General features: G+C 46.5%; 1 protein-coding gene across 2 annotated transcripts in view; it reads right to left on the reverse strand.

Moving 5' to 3' along the window:
- Window positions 1-21,072, reverse strand: part of LOC147641246 (beta-1,3-galactosyltransferase GALT1-like) — a 41,661-nt gene extending 20,589 nt beyond the window's left edge. Inside the window, exons 1-4 of one of the 2 annotated variants that reach the window (XM_086819666.1) lie at window positions 20,794-21,072; window positions 18,766-20,162; window positions 18,323-18,549; window positions 17,948-18,226 (exon numbers count right to left, since the gene is read on the reverse strand). In XM_086819666.1, the coding sequence (XP_086675792.1) occupies window positions 17,948-18,226; window positions 18,323-18,549; window positions 18,766-19,639 (1,380 nt within the window). In that variant the 5' untranslated portion in view covers window positions 19,640-20,162; window positions 20,794-21,072. Of the gene's footprint in view, window positions 1-17,947; window positions 18,227-18,322; window positions 18,550-18,765; window positions 20,163-20,619 lie in introns of both variants that reach the window. The other variant, XM_086819675.1, reaches the window with a different exon arrangement.
- Between the last annotated feature and the right edge of the window lie 2,448 nt (window positions 21,073-23,520).

Below are 23,520 nucleotides of genomic sequence, written 5' to 3' on the forward strand. Positions count from 1 at the left end.
AATGCCGAGCCAATAATATAATCCATATACCTCCGTGAGAGTACTGATCCTTCCCCAAAAACCACGGATCTTCATGCAATAGAGCTGGTACAATAAGTACAACGCTCCATTCAGCCGGTACAGTAGGTACACTGCCAGTGATCTTGTGGATACTTCTTTTGGAGATGTTCCTGCAGTAAAGGATAGTGGGCTAGTTTTGCTCACTGCATTTGAGGAGTTTGTTTCTCCTGTTGCCTTGCCTTCAGTTTCTGTGCATACTTCTCCTTGCCAGGATGATATATCTGGTAATGTTTTTGAGAAAGATAGTGGGCTATCTTTGCTCACAGCTTCTGAGGGGGATTTGTTTCCTATTGCTTCGCCTCCAACTCTTTCTTCCTCAATCAGTGACCAAGATGTGTTGTTGGTCCCTTTGCCTTCTATGGAGGACCTTGCTTCTACGCTGTGTGATGCTATTGAGGAAGCTACTACTACTTCAGTTACCACTACTATGAATGTTCCTATTTCCCTTACTCTGTGTGAGGATTCTAGATTGTGGTCAGGTGTGTCCATGACCGTGCCTGGGGCACAGTGGTACTTCCAGGGCTTGAAGGATTGGGATTTGGATCTAGTTGGGCTTGTGGAGTCCCAACATCAATTTTCTGAGGGGGCAGTTGAGTTCTTACATTTGGCGATGCCAACCTTCGAGGAGGGTGCTATTATATAGCATTTAGCTACTCTTGGTACACAGAGTTGGAGCAGATGGACTTTATTTCTTTTGAGGATATTATCTTCTTGGAGCTACAGGCTTCTAGGGATTTCTATGGCACTGTGTTTGCATTTGGGTTTGGCACCGATATTTGGAGCAGCACAACGCAGCCTACATGGTTGTTTTCTTCTAGAGGAGTAGTGTACCTAGCAGCTTGTTCTGTTACTTTTGTAGCTGAGTTGTTGTGGAGATTGCTTGTGGAGCTTTCCTGTTGTCACTGCATTCGTTTGTCTTTGACCGAGGACGACTTCTTCGGCTTCTCGGAGTATGTTCAGCATCTTGTGCTGAGAGGGGGTGTTAGCACATTCATCCCCAGTTTCTACCCATGATTGGTGTCCTTTTGGTCCCTTTTGCATGGCCCTTGATTGTGGCTGGCCACCCCTTATTTTATATATTTTTCTGGGATTTTTCCGAGCTTGGATGCATTTTCCCAGTCAGTCAGCTTCAGTATGCCCAGTCGGCCAGCTTCAGCATTTCCAGTCGGCCAGCTCTCCCCACCTATAAATAGGTGGACTGGCCTCTCAGTTTTGTATCTTGCCTTGTACATCTTTTGCTCCCTCACTTATGAGACTGCTTGTGTCTCTTGCTTGGGACTGTATTGCTTTAGTATATTCAGCATAGTTGCTCCATCTCTCTCTCTCTTGCACTCTCTATTCAGCACACTCTAGTGCTCTCTTGCTTCCACTCTGGGCACTCTTTTACCATCCACACGCGCACAGAGGCGCTGCTCAACTCTAGAAGTCGGTTGGCGGCTCTAGCACGGGCCAACGGTTTGCCACTCTCTAGCAACAGTGTCATCCGCGGCCGGATCTTGGTGCTCTGTTGGTTGAGGTCCTGGCCCAAAGAATGAATATCAATAATCTTTACAGGCGCTCCAAGGAGGCTAGCCTGTAAAAGATCCCTGAGCTGCCCATGGCGGCTACCAACAATCTTGTACACTAGAGTGGAAGCCACTAGGGATGTAACTGTCGAAGCTAGGAGTTGGAGGTCCGCTTTTGAAAAGGAGGGCGGGGATGATGGAGCAGCTGCCATGGAGTCCTCCTGAGGGATGAAAATCAGAAGAGGCCGAAAGATAAGATGCCCAAGAACTGAAAGCAAACTACCTCTGCTAATAATGGAGGGGAAGAGGCTACAAGGGAGAGGCGAAGCCGAAAGGGAGACGGGGGAGGGGGACGGAAGAGGCTGTCACCAGCCTGGACATTTTCTAGTATGAAAGGGGTCTGGTGGACTTCAGGATGTCTAAATATTTGGAAAGTACAAGCTTTGGGAATGGGGGATTATCCTAGAATACAAAGGACCACACTCCTAAAATTTAGGAGAGTTGCTATTTTTGGCCCGACTCCGATGGAAATTCTGTTCGCGTCATTACATCTCGAATTGAGGAGATACCAAGAGTTGGCAAAGTGCCTATGACACAATGTCTACCAATTGGGATATTTTTAGAGATAAAGTTTATGGAAGGACCCATCTCTTAGATTGGGACATGTGGCAAGAAAGTGGACCAAAGTTAGACAAGTGGCTCGACACTTGTTAGAAAGTGGATCAAAGTGAGATAAATGGCCTCACACTTGTCACTTGAGCTATTGTGTGGCTCTCCACTTGTCATTGTAGCCTTCTCTTGCCATCTTAGCTCAAGGGAGGCCCAAATCTATAAATAGGAGCCCTATCTCTTCATTAATGGAGGCTCTCTTGTTGCACACTAGCCTCTACCAAATTTACAGGCTGCCCTAATGATGGCTACTCTCTTTCTCTCTCTCTCTTGAAGGTTGCCCATGAAGAATAACGGCTGTTGGGGACTGTTTTGGAGGCTTCTATCGCGAAGAAATACTAAAGGCAAGGGTATTTAATCATTTATTATGATTTCTAGCCATTGTACTTGTGCCAGCCCTTGTACCTACTCTACCAATCCTTGTACTCATTGTACCTAGTGTACCAACCATTGTACCAACTGTACCAACCATGGTACTTTCTATACCAGCTTTTGTACTTGTACTACTAGCTTTTGTACTTGTTGTACCAACCATTGTACCTGCTATGCTAGCATTTGTACTTGCTATATCGACTGTCCCAACCACTGTACTTGTTGTACCGCTACATAGCACCCAAAAGTAGAAACCATCTGCTGATCACTGGCATCACCATACAGGTCTCAAAGCAACTGCCACACATAGAAAGTAGAAGCATCATCAGGAGTATAGATGAAGTGTCGAAGAACCGAATCCTGACAATTCAAGAGGAGAAAGCCATAGATCTGTCCGTCAGTCTTCCTCCACCGACACACATCCTCCGCAGAGGCAAGGTCCGGCAAGCACCAATTCTTGTACGAGAGAAACTCCATCAAACTATACTCCTTGAGAATAGAAGTAACGTGTAACTTCCATGACTGAAAGTTATCACCATCCAACTTGTCTACCTCATCTAGGAAATAACAAGAAAGTGGTACGGAAGCCAAATCTGAAGCTGTCACATCATTGATCCAACCAATAGGACCAAACCTCATAAGATATAAAAAACTATCCAAATCAGAAAACGCTAATGTAGGTCCCTTCCTCCCACCAAAACGCAGCCCTAAGAGGCTGGACAGCACCCGAAAATTCTCCTGTAGCAAAAAAAGCAAAAGCTTCTGTCGACTGTCGACTGTACCTCCAACCTTGAGGCCACCAGAAGAGGGAAGCAAAAAAATGCAGATTTGATATAGAGAGAAAAGGCAACCACACAGGGCCTGGGAATATGTTGTAAGAGGGTGCAAGAGGGAAAGGCATCAACTAGGGCTGTAGCTTGGGCCCTCCTCAAGAAAAAAAAGCACAATCTCAGAAGTAGTGTCCACCACAGGTACTAAGGTTTCCACCAAAGCCCGAACCACCACAATACCCCCTTTGCAAAAGGGAATGTCCACCGGAGAGGAAAACGCAGCCAAAGAGGGGCTGCTGTCCTGAAAAAACAGGCCGCAAACTCCAAGTAGAAGTAAAATGCAGATGAGAAAATCACCTTCTGGCTGTAAGCGATGAAGGCAAACTGAAGGGAAAGCAATCAGCAGAAGCTGTCCAGAAAACGCAGCAACCAGAGGGCTGCAAATCTGAGAAAAATGCAGACGTGAAGGGGCTGTAAATAGGGCTGACTCTGGGGCAGCAGAGGGAATTGCTGAACCGGGAGCAATGATACCATGAAAGAGTGCACAGAGTGGAAGCAATAGAGCACTAGAGTGTGTTGAATAGAGAGTGCAAGAGATAGAGAGATATGGAGCAACTATGCTGAATATACTGAAGCAATACAGTCCCAAGCAAGAGACACAAGCAATCTCATAAGTGAGGGAGCAGAAGATGTACAAGGCAAGATGTAAAACTGAGAGGCCAGCCCACCTATTTATAGGTGGGGAGAGCTGGCAGACTGGAAATGTTGAAGCTGGCCGACTAGGCATACTGAAGCTGGTCCACTGGGAAAATGCATCCAGGCTAGGAAAAATCCCCAAAAAATATATAAAATAAGGGGTGGCCAGCCCACAATCAAGGGCCATGCGGGGGGCTGCTGAAGTGACGAAGTGACGTGAACCTACGCTACTGCCCCTGCCTGCTCTGTTGCCTCCGCTTGTTTCTTTGCTGCTCCCGCCTGCCTCTGCTGCCTTCGCACCCCCTTTTGCCTGCCCAACTTTTGCCCTTCGCTAGCCTTTCAGTCCCCGCCTGCCCTTCAACTACCCCCGCTAGACCCTCTGCTACCCACCGCCTGCCTTCGCCTGCCCCTTTTGCTGCCCCGCCTACCCTTCAGCTGCCCCCGTCAGCCCCTCTGCTGCCCCCCGCCTGCCTTCGCCTGCCCCCCATGAGCCAGCACCCATCAGAGTTCATGTAGTGATACCTCCGGCCCGAGGGGAGGAGGCACTTGATTCAGCGGTGGCCTTCTCATTCCCTCTCTATGGCCCTAACGACCCGGAGTGGACGATGGATCTCGCTCTTAGCACTTTGAGGACTCAGGCAGTTGAGTTTTCTCACCATGTGAGCGATCTGGAGGTGACAGATGTGATAGGCCGACTATGGGAGTTGGCTCATTTTTTCCTTGATCCCGGGAGTGTGGATGCTTCCGGGATTCGACATTTGGTGGTTCGCATAGTGGCAGACTTAGCACGCGACCCTGGATATGTATGCATACACGAGGTTGCTCTGTCTGAGCGGGAGGCAGTCGCCATGGGACACAGCCCCACTGGCGCCTGATCAGAGATTATTGCAGCACACCGGGTGGACAGATTCGTAGCCGCTCGGATGGGGACTATTCTCCATCCAAGGCGCTTGCGAAGGCCCGCCGTACGGCTGAGACAGCATCCACCTCAGTAGGTCATCCATGAGGATCATCTCATGGAATGTACAAGGCCTTGGCGGCGCACACTATATACGTTACCGTGGTTGCTTGAGGCAGGAGCTTCAAAGATGCCTGGTTGGGGGCAGCATTGATATTTTGATGATGCAAGAGCACCATTTGGGTGAGAGCAGGATCCGGAGATATGGTTCGGTGATGCCTGGTAGATGGGACACCTTTTGGTCTGCAGGGTTTGGCCCCTTGGGTGGGCAGGGAGGAGTATGTATGGTCATTGCGGATGTATGGCGGCAGGCCATTGTGAATCGCGGGATCATTGTGCCTGGTAGAGCACAGTATGTCATTCTGAGGATGCATGATGAGCTCTTTGGCGTGCTCAATGTCTATGCGCCCAACCATGCTAGTGCCAGAGCAGAGTTCTGGACCCAGGTTACGGATGCATTGCCAGAGGCCGCACATTGGTGTGTCGGGGGAGACTTCAACATGCTTGAGGACCCGGCCGATAGGGTGGGAGGCAGTCATGTCACAGTGCAGTTATTACACTTCCGCTGGCCCAGGGGGGCTTGGGCATTATAGATCTAGTTGATCAGAGTAGAGCCTTATTAGGGAAGCTTATTGTTCGGGGGCTGCTTCCAAGCATTGAGCCGTGGAAAGAGCTGCTTTTGCAGCGGCTGCAGGCTCGGGCTCCTCCAGCAGGGGGCACTTGGGCACCGGAGATACGATGGATCTTCCTAGAGATGAGGAGGACAGGCCTCAGTAGAGGATGGAAGGACAGACTTGCCTTGAGCATCTTGCGAGCTTGGGAGTTGCTGAGACCGGGACTCTCTCAGAGACCTCCTTCTTGTGATGAGGAGCGGGCCAGACAGCCGCTCATCTGGAGCCCAGCGGTTCGCACAGAGCAGGGTCATATGCTGGGTTCTCGGCCTCGTCTAGCCTGGGGACCATTGGCGGCAGGCCCAGCACGTAGTTTTGGAGACTGGCAGGCCTTCTGCAGTCTCCCAGAGGAGATCCAGGTGGAGAGGCTGAGTCACTTCAGAGGGGGGCTGATTATGAGGGATGACATTCAGGAGGCACTCACAGAGGAGTGGTTCACGCCTCTCGAGCCAGTGGCCCCACGGTGGATGGGAGCCTTTACACAGTTGGAGATCCTGATTGCTGTCAGAGCTTGCACTGAGGATGGTAGATGCCTCTACTATGAGATCCAGGATGAGGGCAGACTTCAGAGAGTGGAGGTGGAGTCACCTTTGGTTGCAGAGTGCATTTTTCAGAGGATACGGGTAGTGGCCGCCACTTCTCGGAAGTGGCATATTGACCCAGACCCTGCAGATGTGGACTCTGATTGGCGCATATGGGCTTATGCAGTGCGCCCTTGGCCCGGCTCCAGTGGGACCCTGGCGAGTACGAGTGGCATGATCCTTATGCATCCCCCGAGGCCACAGAGATCACCTTTTTCCAGTATATTGTTCGGTTGGGGCGACATATTTTGACGGCGAGGAGATTGGTCTCTCCAGCTGCATCGGAGCATTGGCGGCTATAGGGACTCTCACAGGAGTTTCTGGAGGATTTTTGGACCAGGCTCTCGGCTAGTCGACAGGCACGCAGGATCTCGACTTTCCAGTGGGCTGGTCGCCCACAGGGGTTCTGCAGTTGGCACCTGGCTTGTCTACAGCGGTCTTCCGGCGGCCTGCGGGGCCGATGCGGCCACCCTATGGAGACACAGAGACATTGCCTATGGGACTGTCCTCAGGCGCAACAGATTTGGCTGCGCATGCTGCGCATTCTGACCCCCCTCTCTCCGGAGGGTATGTATACGTGGGGTGCCGCTGCTTGGTCGACTTCGTCAGGGCCCGCTATGGGGGCTATGAGACGGAGCAGGACAGCCAGGCTATCACATTCATTGGGGCCAGCCTCGCCTGGTTCCTTCACCGGATTTCTCGTCCGTCGGCTGGACACAGGAGAGGGATCTACGATGGGAGCTCCTCAGCAGCCTCACCATTTGGTTCACCTGGAGAGCCCGGTGTTTCAGGGCCTTTGAGGGGAGACTAGAGCCACCAACAGCAGCAGAGACTGTTCGGGGGATTTGGCAGGAGTTGATCCACACTCTGCGAGGACAGTATGACCGCATCCGGGGTGACTCGGATGAGGCGATCTTGCGGCGCCAAGCCTTCCACACCACTTCGCGCAACGGCCCCTTCTATACCCTACATGCGGGTTCCCCCCGCTAGCACTACAGGCCACCTGTTTGGCTTTTCCCCCCTCCTATTGTATGATATAGCCCCTCAGTCTTTGTATTGATATTTGTATTTTTCTGCACCTAGGGAGAGTCTCCCTAGCTGCCTTGCTTGGATCTCTGCTTTGTTTTCTTATGAGCAGGAGAGGATCTTTTGTAGCCCTACGGGCGTTTTTATATAACTAATGAAAGGATCTTTTCTCGGAAAAAAAAAAAGAAAACAGGGAGCCCAGATCTAGGGCCTTAGACTTCAAATAAGCTCAAATCTTTTCAAGGCCATCAATAGCAATTAGTCTAGTAGAGGATTAAGCCAAGAAACACAAAATTTGACCAAATATTGAATGCTTAATCTCTGTTTTACCAAAGTCACCTGCAGATTTGAAGAAGAGCTTGGATCTCACTATAGACTTGATCAAATCCAATTCTGACTTCACCAGCTTGTAGAGCATGCTTGTAAACACCTGGGGCTAAGAGAAATTAGACCCATTGCATTGGATTGAGTAGAAATCTTTGATTTGTTGCAGAAAAACGGCGCCTCTTAATCAGTGAAAATCCGGTGCTTGCGTGGGCGGTTTGCTGCGTTGATTCAACTGGCTGGAGCACCACCAAGTTGGCTATGTTGGGCTAGAAGCATTTGGGCTAATTTGATGTGTGTAAGGAGAGCGCTCCACCAGCTGGGGGTACAGAAGGCTTCTTGAAAATAACTAAAAATTTGATTATTTTCTAATTATCTACTAATCTTGATTAACTAGATAATGGGCTCATAAACTTGATGGATTCTAGGCTTGGCTCTGATACCATGGTAAAATTACAGCAATGTGATGAGCTATGGTGAATCAAATACTAGAATCAACATCATTAACAAAGTGATTAGATAATAGTTAAGATGAATTAGTGAGTAATTAACTAATAGCTTAATGTAAGCATGGATAATCAAAAACCAGCAAATTCTCATTAGGCCAATGCCTCAATTTATAGAGTTTACATCCAAGCATCTAATCCCACTGATTTCTCCTTGATTCACTCCACCTCTTTTGCTTGATTCTCTCTACCTCTCCCAGAATATCTCCACGCTTCCTAAATCTTCTCATGCTACCCTTTATTCTCTCCCAGTAGATTCTTCTCATCTTTTCACAGGTTCTCTCACATTTGCACATTCTCTTTTACAGCCTCTAACCAAGGGCTTGTTCCCGCACACACCCTATTCACTTGTATATTTCAACAAAAGAGTGAATCAGATTTTGGAGGATATGCTTCGTACATATGTCTCCAAAAGACAAGAGTTCATGGGAGGATTATCTTCCTATGTTAGAATTTGCATATAAGCATACGAGTACAGGTTTTAGTCCTTTTATGCTTATGTACGGTTTTCAACCTAGATCACCTCTTACCGTGGGATTTTCAGAACTTCAACATGATGCAACACGTAATTTTTTGCAAGATATGCAAGAAATGTTACAAGTTGCAAAGAAATCTATTAGAAGTGCTCAAGACAGAGAGAGATTTTATTCTAATAGACATCATTCACCCAGAGAGCTCTCTGAAGAAACGATGGTGTATTTGCGAGTTCCGAAAGATCCTTGAGAGCGTGAATCACACCATAAAGCTCCTTCTCAAGGGTTGGCCAACGAGATTAAGTATCGTCTAGCTTTTTACTTTCAAAAGCAACAGGTCTACCATCTTGAAATAGAACAGCCCCGATGGCATAGTCACTGGCATCAGTTTCAAGAAAATAAGACCGACTAGGATCGGGTAATGCTAAGATAGGTGCTTCCTTGACTTTATCTTTCCTGATTTGACCTACATCCACGACCTTTCAACAAGTCGGTCATCGGTAGTGTGAGCTGAGAGTACTCCCGCACAGATTTCAGAAGAAAAACAACAAAACCGAGAAAAGAACAAAGTTGTTTCACTGTTCGCGGTATAGGCCAGGCCAGAAGCTTCTGAACTCGGTCATATAACAGTACTAAGCATACAAGTACAGGTTTTAGTCCTTTCAAGCTTATGTATGGTTTTCAACCTAGATCACCTGTTACAGTGGGATTCTCAGGACTTCAGCATGATGCAGCACATAATTTTTTGCAAGATATGCAAGAAATGTTACAAGTTGCGAAGGAATCTATTAGAAGTGCTCAAGACCAAGACAGATTTTATTCTAATAGACATCGTTCACCCACACAGTTCTCTGAAGGCACAATGGTGTATTTTGTTCCGAAAGATTCCGAGACTTTACGGACACGTCGATCTCCGAAATTATCCCCTAGATACTGTGGACCATTTCGTATTACACGACGGATTGGTTCAGTTGCATATGAATTGGATTTGCCTTCTCATGTGAAAGTTCATCCCGTATTTCATGTCAGTAGACTTAAGGAAGTACTGGGTGGAACAGACCAGTTAGTTACTCCTCAAGATATCATAGATGTCGAGGACATGACATTTGTTCCACACGAACCTGCAAAGATTCTTGGATTTCGTGAAAGAAGATTGCGTAATACGCTTATCACGGAATACAAGATCAAGTGGAAGGATCGTGTTGAGGAGGACACTACATGGGAGACATTGACTACTCTTCAGAGATTACCCTGGCTTTGTAGTGAGCTCCGGAGTGAGCTCTTAGAGGAAGGGGAGTATGTCATGTGCACAATGTGTATCTACCGTGTGCTACACGCATACAAGACTAGCTTCGAGGTTGGGGAAGCTTGGAGCTAGGCAGGCTGATTGGCGAGCTGAGTTAGGGATAGACTAACAGGCGGGCACCCAAGTATGGACGGGCGGGCACCCAAGTGTGGACGCCCGATGACCGGCCAAGGGCCTATAAAAGGGTGGCCAATGTTAGTCATTAGTCATATAGAGTCTCACGTGTCTTTGTGAGAGCTCTATGGTTAGGAGCCTGGATCTAGTGCAGACGTGCACCTACTTTATGCAGCCGAGGCCGGCAACAGTCTCGAGGCCCGCGAGGGTAGCTTCGTGGCGGTATGGGATGTCACGAGGTAGAGATTGGTCGGTACGTCCATATAGTTAGCTCAACTAGTGGCTCGGTGGGGACAGCCAAGACTTGTGGGCTTGCCCACGGCTGTCAAGGTTGGGAGGTGCGTCAGGCCTACAGCCCCTTTATGTTTGTTTGGTTTGTTTGCAGGTTTCGAGTCTTGTACCAGGAGCGTTCTACGAGGAGATCCTATGGGGATTTGACACGAGGCCTGTGAGGGTAGCTCCTTGGCAGTATGGGATGTCGTGGGGTAGAGATTGGTCGGTGCGTCTTGCTAGTTAGCTCAGCTCGTGGCTCGGTGGGGACAACCAAGGCTTGTGGGTTTTGCCCACGGCTGTCAAGGTTGGGAGGTCAGTCAAGCCTGCAACCCCTTCACATTATTTGACTTTGTTTTGCAAGTTTCGAGTCGTGTTTCAAGAGCGTTCTTCGAAAAGATCCTTGGAGATTTGACAGGAGGAAGTTACAGGGTGGTTCTAACCGTATGCGGAAGCATCGGGAAGCCTTCTTGAGGCTCTGGCAACCTGGCCCTTTTCTCAAATAGAGGTGGTGAGCCCACTTGGCACTACAGACCACCTGTGTGGTTATTTCCACCTCCACTCCTTATATGAGATAGCCTTCTCCTCATAGAGCGGCTAGCCGGAGGAAAAGTGCATCTTGCTTCCCCTCTTGTTCTTTGGTCCTCGCCTTGTTCATGGAGGCGAGTTTGTATCTAGCCCTTCAAGGTTGTATTTAGCCCTTTGAGGCTGTTTTTTGTTAACTAATAGAAGGATCTTGTTTCCGAGAAAAAAAAAAAGAGGGGATGTGCAGCAGATTTGTAGAACTCTTGCTTTACTCAGGTCGACTCTCAGAGGGCTGTGTTTTCAGTATTTAGAACCATAGACATGTTCGGTACATGGGTTTGTACTCAACCAATGCATCAGACATCAGGGGCTATGCGCCTAAGGGAACATGGGCTGGATTGCGTAGCCACATGGTAGGCACCAAGCACAACAGCACATAATCCTTGCGCACAATATAACAGCCGGCTGGTGGGTGCAGAGCAGGTTGTGTCAGCAGCTAATATGGCAGCAGCACACGACACATGACAGCAGTTAGTTGCTGATGCAGCATACAACGTTGATGGCGCAACACAACAGAGGGAGAGCAAACGACAAGGCAACGAGCAGATATTGGTCGGCCTGCATGATTGTTGTCGACCAGTTCTTGGACAAAATATTCATAAATACCCCTTTAAATGTTGTGCTTACTTCCTTGTATGCCCCAAATGCTAGCCTTCTTACCATCGACTGGCTGCTTGCTTGCCTGAGTCCTCTAGTGGCTGACGACTGCTACTATCTGATGGCTGCTGATTGGGTTCCCATGCCCTCCATGATGATGATGCTGATGATGATGAGATGATGCTAAGCCTTAATTGTTGTCCTAATCAGGAATTATGCTGATTAGGGATTATGATGTTCATGCTGAGGATTAGCCATGGCACGGGTGTGCACGTGACATCCCCTCCTGTTAAACTTGATGACAGGGTGGACACTTTGTCATCCTCCCTCCCTAGACTTTTGACTTCTACTTTAACTTTGACTCTAACTTTGACACTTTGTGTCACGTGCACGCCCGTGCCATGGCTAATCTCCAGCATGAACAGCATAATCCCTCATTAGGACAGCAATTAAGACAGCATGTAGAACATCATCAGCATCAGAATCATCATACGTACCATCCTCAGCATCAGCATCATTACCATCATCATCAGCAGCATCAGCATTTGTAACTTGGTTGAACACAATGCTAATCAATACACTTAAATACACTAAGATTTGATGGACACTTGCTCAAATACAAGAAGTAAATTGCTGAATTGACAAGAGACACACAATGAGCCGGAACGGCCGACCCCTCCCTCAAATAAAGTATATTGATCTTGGGAGAATCAAGTACATAGTGTCATGGGCATTTTTGACCAGATTTCCATACCAATGCATATGAATACAGTATTGTTACATCCACCTATGCTGAGTGCCCAAACCTATATTCCATCTTATGGAGCACCCTCGAAACGTCCTACACCTATGCATGGTCCTAGTGGATTTTCTGGTTTCCCTCCTCAAACCTTACACTCTGGATATGGACACCAACCATCCTGGACTCCCCCACCATCTTCCTTTCATGTTTCTATGTCCAGAAATGCTTTCACAGAAAAGACTCGTTTTAACAGGTCTAATTATACAACCTACACTAATCTTATGGAACAAGTTTTTACTTCCCAAGGTTCATAGAATCTAGTAAAGGGATTTGAACCAAAACCCCACCCTTCCCTAGCACCTCCTAAAGTCATCAGCCATTGGGAAGCTAGAAATGCCACTGCTATAGTGGAGCTCATGCAAGGCCTTCTGCCAGAGTTTCATTCTCAACTCTAGCAGTTCCCCTATGTCTCTAAACAGATGGGCACACCTTGCAAAGAGATATGCCGCACGTGATCGCACGCATCGCATTGATCTCGAGCATCAAATTCAAATTTTCTCTATCAAAGAAGAGGGTGACCTGACAGTCAAAGCTGCTGAATATCGGCGCCTTAACGCCGAGTATGCCACCACTGGTTCTGCCAAGTCACAGGAAGACCAGGTTATCACTTTACTAAACAAGTTGCCGCCTAGTTTCTTTACTTTTGTCACACAGACCATTAGTTTAGAACCTATGCCTAACCTGTACGAGTCTGAGAGCCAACTCTTGCGCTTCGCTTGGTTGCATGACCAATTTCATCCCAAGAAGTCATCCTCTTCCTCCACTCAAGAAGGGGCCCTTGTGTCCAATACCACCTCTACTCAAAAAGGACAGCAAGGGAAGGGGAACAGCAACTCAAGAAATCAAGGCAAACCTCCTGGCAACAATACTAATTCCAAAAACCCTACTTCAACACCCATTCCCCACTGGCAAAATATTCCCAAAAAGAATAGATTTTGCACTTATTGCCAAATGCCTCGACATTTTGATGATGAGTGTGTTTTTAAAGCCAAGGAAAATAGAGGCAACACCTCCAACCCCACTACCTCCACGTGCCAAAACAACCAAGGTGGTAGCAATGCCCCAAATTGGAGATCCAGAGGGGGTAGTAATCCAGCACCTACTCTGCCGGGCTCCCCGCCAAGGACCTAGCAACAAGGCAATGGTTCTACTTGGCCACGTTCCTCTCAGTGGCAATCCACTGGTCAGGTTGCTCAAGCCCCACCCTCCTAGTCAATTTCTTTCACCACCCCTGAAGAGATGTCTTCCCTTACACCTCATCCCGGCCCCTCGGCCAATATCGCTCAGGTCACATTTAAGGTTGATTCTAGCCACTCCTCCAGAAAGAAGAAGAAACAAAGGCCTAAACGAGGCCATCCGCGGGGGAAAGCCTCTGCCTTCATTCAGAACTATCAGTTTCCTAACAATTCTTCTGTGCCCATCATTGATGACATTTTCATCTCTCAGCATCCCGTTAAGGGAGAAGTTTGATGTGGCAACAACACAATGATGCCCATAAAATCCATTGGCACTGTCTTATTTGACACCAACACTGGCCCCAACCAGGCTACCTTGGACAACGTCTATCTTGTCCCTAATTTAGGTCTCAACTTACTTTCTGTATCCCAGCTGACCCAACTCGATCGTGGCATTTACTTCAACAAACGAGTTGTCAAAGTAATTGATGAAACTACCGGTCTTGTTGTTGCCACAAGTCAAGCTCAAAAGAATGGTGTGTACCAGATATCTACTTTTTTAACTGAGCCATCTTCTGTTGGTTCAGAGTTTCATCGTGTTCCTGCCTATGTGACCCAAGCTCCATCTGACATTGAACGACTATGGCACTTTCGCTATGGTCATCTACCCTATGCCACATTCTACGAGCTATCTCGAGACCAGTTAGTTAAGGCATACCCAGCCTCAAACTGATAAAGGATGTCTGTCAGCCCTGTCAAATGGGTAAGCAGCATCGCTCCCCATTCCCACAACATGCTACTCATCGTGCTTTGGGAATCCTCAGGTTGATTCATTTCGACTTGAGTGGCCAATCCCCAACCCCTTCCTTGAATGGATCTCTCTACTAGATGCTGATCGTTGATGATTATTCAAGGTACATGTGGGTATATTTCCTAAAGCATAAATCCGACGCTTTCCAATACTTTTCCACATGGGTTCGGTTAGTCACTAATCAAATGGGCGTCTCAATTGGGATTGCTCGTAGTGACAATGGTGGTGAATTTATCTCCCATCAATTTACTAAGTTCTTACAAGACCAGGGCATTCAACGCCAACTCACCACCACCAACTGTCCCTCACAAAATGGAGTGGTCGAGCGCAAGAACCGAACTGTGATGGATATGGCATGCTCCATGCTTTTTGCAGGCTGAGCTACCTAAACGCCTTTGGTCAGAATCGATCAACACTACGGTGTACCTTTTGAACCCTTGCACCACGGTCGTTGTTCCCCACAAGACTCTGTTTGAGGCATTTTTTGGCGAAAAGCCAACCGTTATCCATTTCCGTGTCTTTGGGTGTCATGCATACACTCACACTCCAAATGACACAAGGGGCAATCTTGAGCCAAGGAGTGAGTTGCTCATTTTTGTGGGCTACTCTTCTGAATCAAAGGCTTACAAAGTTTTTGATCCACAAGCAAACAAAGTTTTCGTTCGTCGGACGTTGTCTTTGATGAGCGAGACTTACTTCGCCTTCCGCTGCCCATACCAACTGAACAAGAATCTCAGACTGTGCCACATAAACCCCATCAGTCACCTACAACTTCACATCTTGAGAAGGCTTCCACCTCCCGCCGACAGCCACCCAGGGATCCTTTACCTCGCTGGTATCAACAAACCATGCGTGATTCTGGCATGCTTCCCCTTGATATCCCTTTGGATGGTCCTCGTCGGTCCACCAGACTTGCTCCTCGTGCGTCATTCGCCTCTGTTTTTTGCGCAGACTGTGGCGCATGATGAGCCAACACCGTGGAAAGATGCTATCAAACTTCCATCTTGGAAACAAGCTACAAAACTAGAACTCGAAAGCATTGACCATAATGGCACGTGGTCCCTTGTGGATCGCCCTCGTCATAAGAAGGTCATTGGAACCAAATGGATCTTCCACACCAAATTTAAAGCTGATGGTACCTTGGACAAATACAAAGCCCGGCTTGTTGTGCAAGGCTTTCGCCAAAAAGAAGGCATTGATTTCGACAAGACCTTTGCACCCACTGCTCGAATGACGACAATCCGTCTTTTACTCAATCTGGCTGCTCACCACAAATGGCCAGTCTATCAGATGGATGTTAAGAGTGCCTTTTTAAATGGCATTCTCGAAGAGGAGATCTACGTTGACCAACCTCCGAGTTTCCCGCTCCCTGGCTTTGAAGACAAAGTCTTTCGCTTGCATAAAGCTCTTTATGGGCTTAAGCAAGCCCCCCGGGCGTGGTATCATTGCATCAACAAATTTTTTCGTAGCCAAGGTTTTCAACCATCTCATTGTGACCCCAATATCTATATTTACACTGATCAAGGGATGGTTTGCTACCTAGTACTGTATGTTGATGACCTCATTACTTCAGGTTCACATCAAGCCAAAATGGCTGATATCATGGCACAGCTTAGACGAACTTTTGAGATGACTGAGCTCGGTCTTCTCTCATATTTCCTTGGCATGGAGGTGATCCAACATCCTAATGGTATTTTTGTGTCTCAACAGAAGTATTGTCTCCAACTCATTACTTCCTACTTTCCTGATGGTGCTATCCCTGTGGCTACTCCATTGGATCGCACCGTCAAACTATCAAAGGAAGTGGACTCACCTCCACATGAAGAGCGAGCCTACCGCCAAGTGGTTGGGAAACTTATCTGGCTCACAAATTCTCGTCCTGATATCTCCTATTGCACATCCATTTTAAGTCAGTATTTCAATGCTCCTAAGGGGCCACATTGGAGTTCAACAATGAGGGTTGTTCGCTATCTAGCAGGTACCTATTTGTATGGACTTCACTACAGTCGTGGGATCACCCTGTGTGGTTACACAGGCTCCGATTGGGCTGGTGATTTCGATTCCCGACGTTCTGATGGTGGTTATTTGTACTCCCTCGGATCTGCCACTTTCTCTTGATCTAGCAAAAAGCAAGATACCGTTGCAGGTTCTTCCGCAAAAGCCGAATACCGGGCCCTCTATGATGCCACCACTGAGGCTATGTATCTTCGTCAGCTTCTTTCGGAGATGCACATCCCCATTAACACCGCTTCTATCATCTTCATCAACAGTCAGAGTGCGATTGCCCTTGCTGGCAATCCTATTTTTTCTAACCGTACCAAGCATGTGGGTGTCCATTTTCATTTTACCAGGGAACAGGTTGAGCTTGGTACCATCCAACTCCAGTACATTCCTACAGCAAACAACCATGCAAACATCCTTACGAAGTCCGTCAAACGCCCCATTCTCGAGCGTCTTCGCGATCGGATAGGCATCGGTCCACCACCATCATCCTCTGCACATTGAGAGGGAGATCTTCCTCTCCCTTCACATTTTTTTATCATTTTTGTATCGGGCACATGAGTCGCTGAAAACCCCATGAGGGCACGGCTCATGTGAGAACCCACTGCATTGCATTTTTTTCCATCCTGCATTTCCTATGCACAGCATTCTGTTTTTGTGTTTGGGACGCATGTATGAATGAAAACCCAAACATGGGCATTCATGCATGTGAAAACCTCTTGCATTGTAGCATTCTTCCAGTACCTCCCAAACTCAGAAGCCTCTACTCAGGCTCAAACCACATGCATCCTTATCTTTGACAACCAAAGCTGTTTTCCCCTCATCTTCTCTCATGATCCCTTTTTGGTTTGAGAGGGGGTATGTGAAAATATACCCAAAAGGGTATTTTACCCAGCCCAAAAAGGGCTATTTACTCATTTAAACTTTACTTTTTATCTGCTGGCCGACCAGCACCCTGCCTTTCCATATAAATATGAGGCGCCTCCTTATGAACTAAGCCATCACAAGTACTTCCCTGCTGGTCGCCTACTTCAGGACTGCACCTCAACGTTTTTACTCCCTGCTGCTGCTGGATTGGTCGCCTACTTCAGGACTGTACCTCAGCGTTTTTACTCCCTGCTGCTGCTGGATTGGTCGCCTACATCAGGGCAGATCATCTACGTTTTTCTGCTCCGGCTGCTGCTGTTGGTACAGGCCACCTAAGACAGGTGGAATCTCTCTCTGCTGCTCCTGAACTGGTCGCCTACATCAGGGGTGATCATCAGCGTTTTTCCTCTCGAGTTGCTGCTGCTGGTACAAGCCGCATATATCTGCGTTTCACTTCAGCATACTTCTGCATTTTTACTTCAGCAGCCATCGGACTGTTATCTGCGTTTTTGGGACAGCAGCCTTCTCTACTCGTTCGAAGTCTCACATAGAGCTCCTGTACTGGACTTTATCATTTATATACATATCACCATTGCATGCTGTGTGATTTGCTCTGATCTTTCATACATTTGGTCCTTTGGTCTCTTTTACCCTCACAGCATCATCATCAGCATCACCAAAACAGCCTTTGTTAACTGACCATCTACAGAAATCCTATAAACCACCACAAAAAGTATGCATCTTTGAAAGGCCATGAAAACCTTATTTGCATGCACAAATTACATATCTACTTTGGATTAACAGGTACCTGTCCAACAAAAAAACGCACTGTAACATTTCCAGACCGAACAGTTTCATACTGCATCCAAGTCCGCCGAACTGCCATTCGTCGATCGAAATTGTTCCCGGTAGAAAATACACCAACGAAGAGCTCCTTTCTTTGCTTCTGTGCCAGTGGAGGTGCTTTGAGGAACTTCAAATCAACATGTATAACATCTTCTGATGCCGGCAAGCCCGTAGCTAAAATTGAGATTGGTTTGACACTCCCTTTTAATCTCACACCATTGACCAAGGATGGTTTTAAGTTCTGAAACAAGAAAAGAATGCTCACATAAGCATCACAGTTGTACCTACATTTGTGCAAGCAAAGCTTATGCACTGCATTTCAGTCCAAGCCCACTACCTGCCTATACTCAAAAGATGTGACATGTTTTCCATTCACGGTCATGTGAAATCCTTCCCATCCAACCCACAGTGTAGCTGCAAAAGGTAAACCATTTATGAAAGGAAACCAGGGCTTCTTGTCACCAGATGCAAGTGAAGATGGCAGCTCCACAACTGTGGCATCCTCTGGAAACTTCCTGACAGCAGCTCTCCCAACTTGCTCAGTGCAAACATCCAATCCATCCACTGCAAACAACAGCAAAATGCTAAGTTTGATACAAGCTATCAAAATCCGTAATCAATACATTTGCAAGATTAAGGAGTGAAAGGGATAACTTGATGCATTGGAAAGACCCAGAGAGGCATATAGACAGCAATGTTTGACCACACTTCTGCATCTAAACAGCATCTGCATATGTGTAGGCTCATGCTGCACCTATGTGAAATCTTGGAGTAGCGTACCTTTTTTTGAAGTCACAGTGGAGCTTGGACACCGGTCCTCGTCTCCCCAATCATGATCCCGACTCCACGTATTCTGAACTATAACAGCATCATCTGTAATCTTGTCACCTTGAAGTCGGACATTGAAATGTAAAACAATAGAAGGGTCCATTTCTCCAGGCAGCTTGGGCCCCAAAAGCTCAATGGCAAAATCCCCTTCAGCACCCCACGGCATGGCAACAATAGTGATGGAAGAATCAACAACTAGCCCACATGGTATTTCTAACTGCCCATCCAGACCTTCACCGAGTGTCTGATTGACAGAACTGACAGAGTACGGACATTGTTTTTCTGTGGTTTTGTTCACAAACTGATTTCCTCTGTGTAAACTCCCTGATCTATGCTCATCTATAAGCTCTCTCCAGTGATTTTCAGCCTCTTTCATCCCTTGCTTTGCTTCAGGAAAGCAATCCAGGCGGGAGAGCACTGGGGTTAAGTACTTCCAAACAGACAGTATTGAAGACTCTGCTACTGATGACTTAACGTGAGAGAGAGCTAACTCGATGACTGGTGGATCCCTGGCCACCTCAATATTTTTGGGTGGTTCGACTACACCTGTATTGTTTTCCGCGTCCACATGAAGTGCACCTTGTGAACTACTGTTTGTCATAGGAGTTAAAGATGCCTGTTGAACTTCCAGCATACCCAAGTAGGACTGCACTAGGGGTCCTTCCAATAGCTTGAACCTTAGAAGAAGAACCATAAACACAAACAAAATGATAACACCACCAAGCCACATCCTCATTTCTGACAATGTGAAACATGCACAGCGCTTTGACTGCCTCTTGGATTCGACCCTGCAGTCTTGATCCAGCCATCCATTCAATCTCATCATGTCGTCTTGAACTTTGTGTCATAGAATGCTACGTTTCAATGATATTTTTTAGGCTGCAGGCTGAATCAAAGCCATGGTATATGCAACATTTTCATGTAATGGTCAGCTTCATGAACCCTCCTGGTCTATGTAAGCCTTTTACGCTACTACATTTGTCTCTAATAATAGATTGTTGTGCGCCACTTAGACTCCTGCCTTTGGATTGTTGCAAGCTTCATAGGCTCCTGCCTTTGTCCGTGAGAGTCTACCTTCTTGTAAGACTCGTGTGGATAAACTGCATTGCTAGTTCTGGTCTATCTAAGCCTCTTAGGCTCTTGCCTTTGTCTTTGAAAGACTGGTGTAAGTCCAGCTGTGGCGAATGTTGATGGGATCGAATCCTCACAGACTTCACGTAAACAAATCTGATAGCACATGTCTGCTTACGAAACTGTACAAAAACTGCTCAGCGGCACACACTAAACTTGTCGTCTCGAGGCTGCTCCTATTATCCTTGGCAACGACTGCAAAGAAACCTGTCAATTGCCTGCTTACAAAGAAGAGAATAGCATGATCTTTATAACTGTTCTCGCTACAGCAAGCACCAATGTCCGAGACAGAAACCTAATTTAAAGAAGAAAGAAACTTAGCCGCTCTCTCTACTTCTTAGCTATGCACAGAGTTGAATGAAAGGCTACAAGAAGGTGATCAAACAGAGTTTGGTAGTAATTTGTTTGAGCGTGCAAGGACGCTTGCGCAAAAGGCGTGCTACCTAATCTGCTTGCTTATATGCTAACTCCTCTTTGTTTATCCCTTAATATGTACGACCATCGCCTGACCTGTACAATTTTTCACTTGCCTGCCTTTGGCAAAATCCCGATCTATGATTTTTCCTACAAAAGATCTAATCTGGCCGCTAATCTGCTCAAATTCTTTGCTCTGAGCCATGCTTAACTCAAACTAAATGCTAAAAACAAGTAAATTGTGTGCTAAAATGCGCTCACCTTTCTAGAAAAATATAAATAGAAATATCTATGCTTAGATTAATTGCTAGGAAATGGTGAATTGTACGCTGAAATGCTTAAATTGTCCGCTGATACGTTGCGAATTCGTGAAAAAAATGGTCCATAGCTTTGAAATTATCAAAAAAAATGAGCTTTTTTTAAAATTGCACCAACCGGTAGGTGTCACTGCGGTCGTCGTCGAAAGGAAAGCTTCGGCACCAGCGGAAGGAAAGCAAAAAGCAAAAAACAGGTCAGCAGCTACAAAAGCAAAAAGCACAGGCCTGAGGAAGCGGACAGCGCCATAGCCAAACAAAACAAATGACACACAAAAATAAAAATAAAAAGATACTGATTTCTGAGCTGAACTATTAATTTACAGGCATTCGAAAAAGAGGGGGGGGAGGTGCCCTCGGTTAATCCCGTCGCCTAATTTAGCGCCTTAACAGTATTCATATTTTGAAAAATACCTTCAAGTTTTAATTCAAATTTAAAACTTGAAGGTACAAATAAAAACGAAAAAAGTTTTTGGGAAACCCTGTTTTTTTCGAACGCTGATTTTTAAACAGCTGAAATTAAATACATAAAGAATGATTTTAGGTACAGATGAATAGATACATATATATATTTAGAGTTCTCAAAGCCCAGGGGCCAAAATAAAAAAAGAGTTCTCACTCAAGGTCAAGAGTAAGGGTGAAGTTCAGTTTACACCACCCTGGTTTATAGAGAGAGAGAGGGATTTCGAAATTGGTTTATAGAGAGAGATGGATTCGGAAATTCGAACCTTAGTTTTGCGTGAGGTTTTGTTGCTTGATACCGTTTTGTATCTATTTTGGAAAGTCCAGATTTTTTTGCCTTATTTTTTGGACAGCTGTGCCTCTGCATGTGGTTCGAGTCGTGCTCTTCCGTATAGATACACGTCCTCTCCCTCTCTTTACTCTCTCTCCTCTGTCTCTCTCCCCCTCTACAAAACTTTTTGCAACCCCCACGCGGCTCTCTCTCTGTGTGCGCGCAAACTGAAGGAGGTTAGAGAGGGCAGAGACTGGAGCAGGAGGGGCAACCAAGTGTGCAGGAGCAAGGAGATTAGAGGGGGGGCAGAGACTGGAGCTGAAGGGGCAACCAAGTGTGGAGGAGCTCGGATGGAAGAGGTGGAGCTGTGCAAAGCTCTCTCTCTCTCTCTCTCTCTCGCGCGCTCCGTAGGGGCGCTCGTACAGCCCGCGATGGCCCGACAAGCGCTTAGCTTAGGATTAATTTACGGGTCAGGGTCACGTTATTAAATACCCCCACTTCAAAAGACCCAAAATATGGCACCAAATAGGGGTTCAAACAATAAAATTTGCCACTTAATTATTAATTTTAAATCAAAAATGGGGCTTTCGATATATATATGTGTGTGTGTGTGTTGTTTTATGCCACTTGGTAACAAATACCCCAGTGTTTGAGTTTTCTTAAAAAAGAATATTCGAACAACGTGAGAAAAAAGAATATTCAAATAGCGCATTCTTGTTTGTACAAGAGGCTTGTGGTCTAGAGGGTGTAGAGAGGGGGATCAATAGCGAGTTGTTGGGCTAGTGGTGGGGGATGGTGTGTCGAGAGTCAAGACAAATGTGCCTAGTGGGAGCAAGAGGTAATGGGGACCTGGGTTCAATGCCTGTGAGCCAATGGTACATATCCACCTTTCCAACAAGAGGAGGAGGTGGCGCCATGCCAAATTGAAATAAATCTGTAGTATAGTAATATCATGGTTAGTGTGGGTCCAAAGCGTTTTTTAAACATTAATTAATTAATTAGTGTGGAAGGTGGAACCTTAGGCAATGCAACCATAGGATTGAAAAATTAATGGCTAAGGTGTGAGGTAATTGAAAACTTTAGAAGTTTTTTTTAAATTTATTTTTTGTGTGTAGGAATGGGAAGCTTCTAAGTTTTGTAGTTCTCTCTCTCTCTCTCTCTCTCTCTCTCTCTCTCTCTCTCTCTCTCTCTCTCTCTCTCTCTCTCTCTCTCTCTCTCCAGTAGGAAAACCAGACACCCTAGCAGGTAGGGGGTGGATTCTAAGCATGTGTGGAGGTAGCCGCTCATGAGCGAAGTCTAGCTAGTAAGAGAAGAGGCCTCTCAAGCTTCTTCCTCGCTCTCAAAGGTGTGGTTGGGTGTCACTCTAAGTGCAGTGAAGGGAACCTTCATTCGACCAAGTGTCTGGAAGGAAGAGGCAGTGCAGTTAGAGCAGAAGTAGGAGGGTTTTGCCCAATACAAGCGAGGGGGAGAGAGAGAGAGAGAGAGAGAGAGAGAGAGAGAGACAGAGGGGGGGGAGGCTGAGTCTAGGTATGGTATGAATGACCTAAGGTTTGAACCTTAGGTTATTCATTATTTAGTGCCCGCTTGCGACACTAAATAATAAATATGTCTAGTAGACTGAATATGTCTAATGTCTAAACAAAACTCTGAGTTAATATGGTTTGTGGATTTGAGTTTTAAACAAAAACTCTACATTGGATAGGCAAAATTGGAGTGATAATACTTCATTGTAATGGGAGGCATTGATCTTCAAACCTTACTAGTGCTCAAAATTTAGGACCTTTACGCCCAACTTTTTATGGGCGGCAAGATGGATGAGCGTTCTTGCTCATTAAAGTTTACTTTCCCTACCCATTACAATTAGTCTCAACTATTAGTCTCACCCGCCACCCACCTTCGATGCGTAGGGGCTAGGCTACCAAATTCAAATTCATATCTCTTAAGAGTCTATATATCATCAATCTCTTAGAGTCTATATATCATCCATCTCTCTAGAGTCTATATCTCTCTCCCTGGTTGCCACACGGCATAGAGTCGGGTGGGCTATTAAATTCAAATTCAAATCTCTTAGAGTCTGAGATCATCAATCTCATCTCTCTGTCCCTGGTTGCCACG

The sequence above is a fragment of the Cibotium barometz genome, chromosome 2 (assembly GCF_041138505.1).
Source record: "Cibotium barometz isolate CiBa-2024 chromosome 2, ASM4113850v1, whole genome shotgun sequence".
Lineage (NCBI taxonomy): Eukaryota > Viridiplantae > Streptophyta > Polypodiopsida > Cyatheales > Cibotiaceae > Cibotium > Cibotium barometz.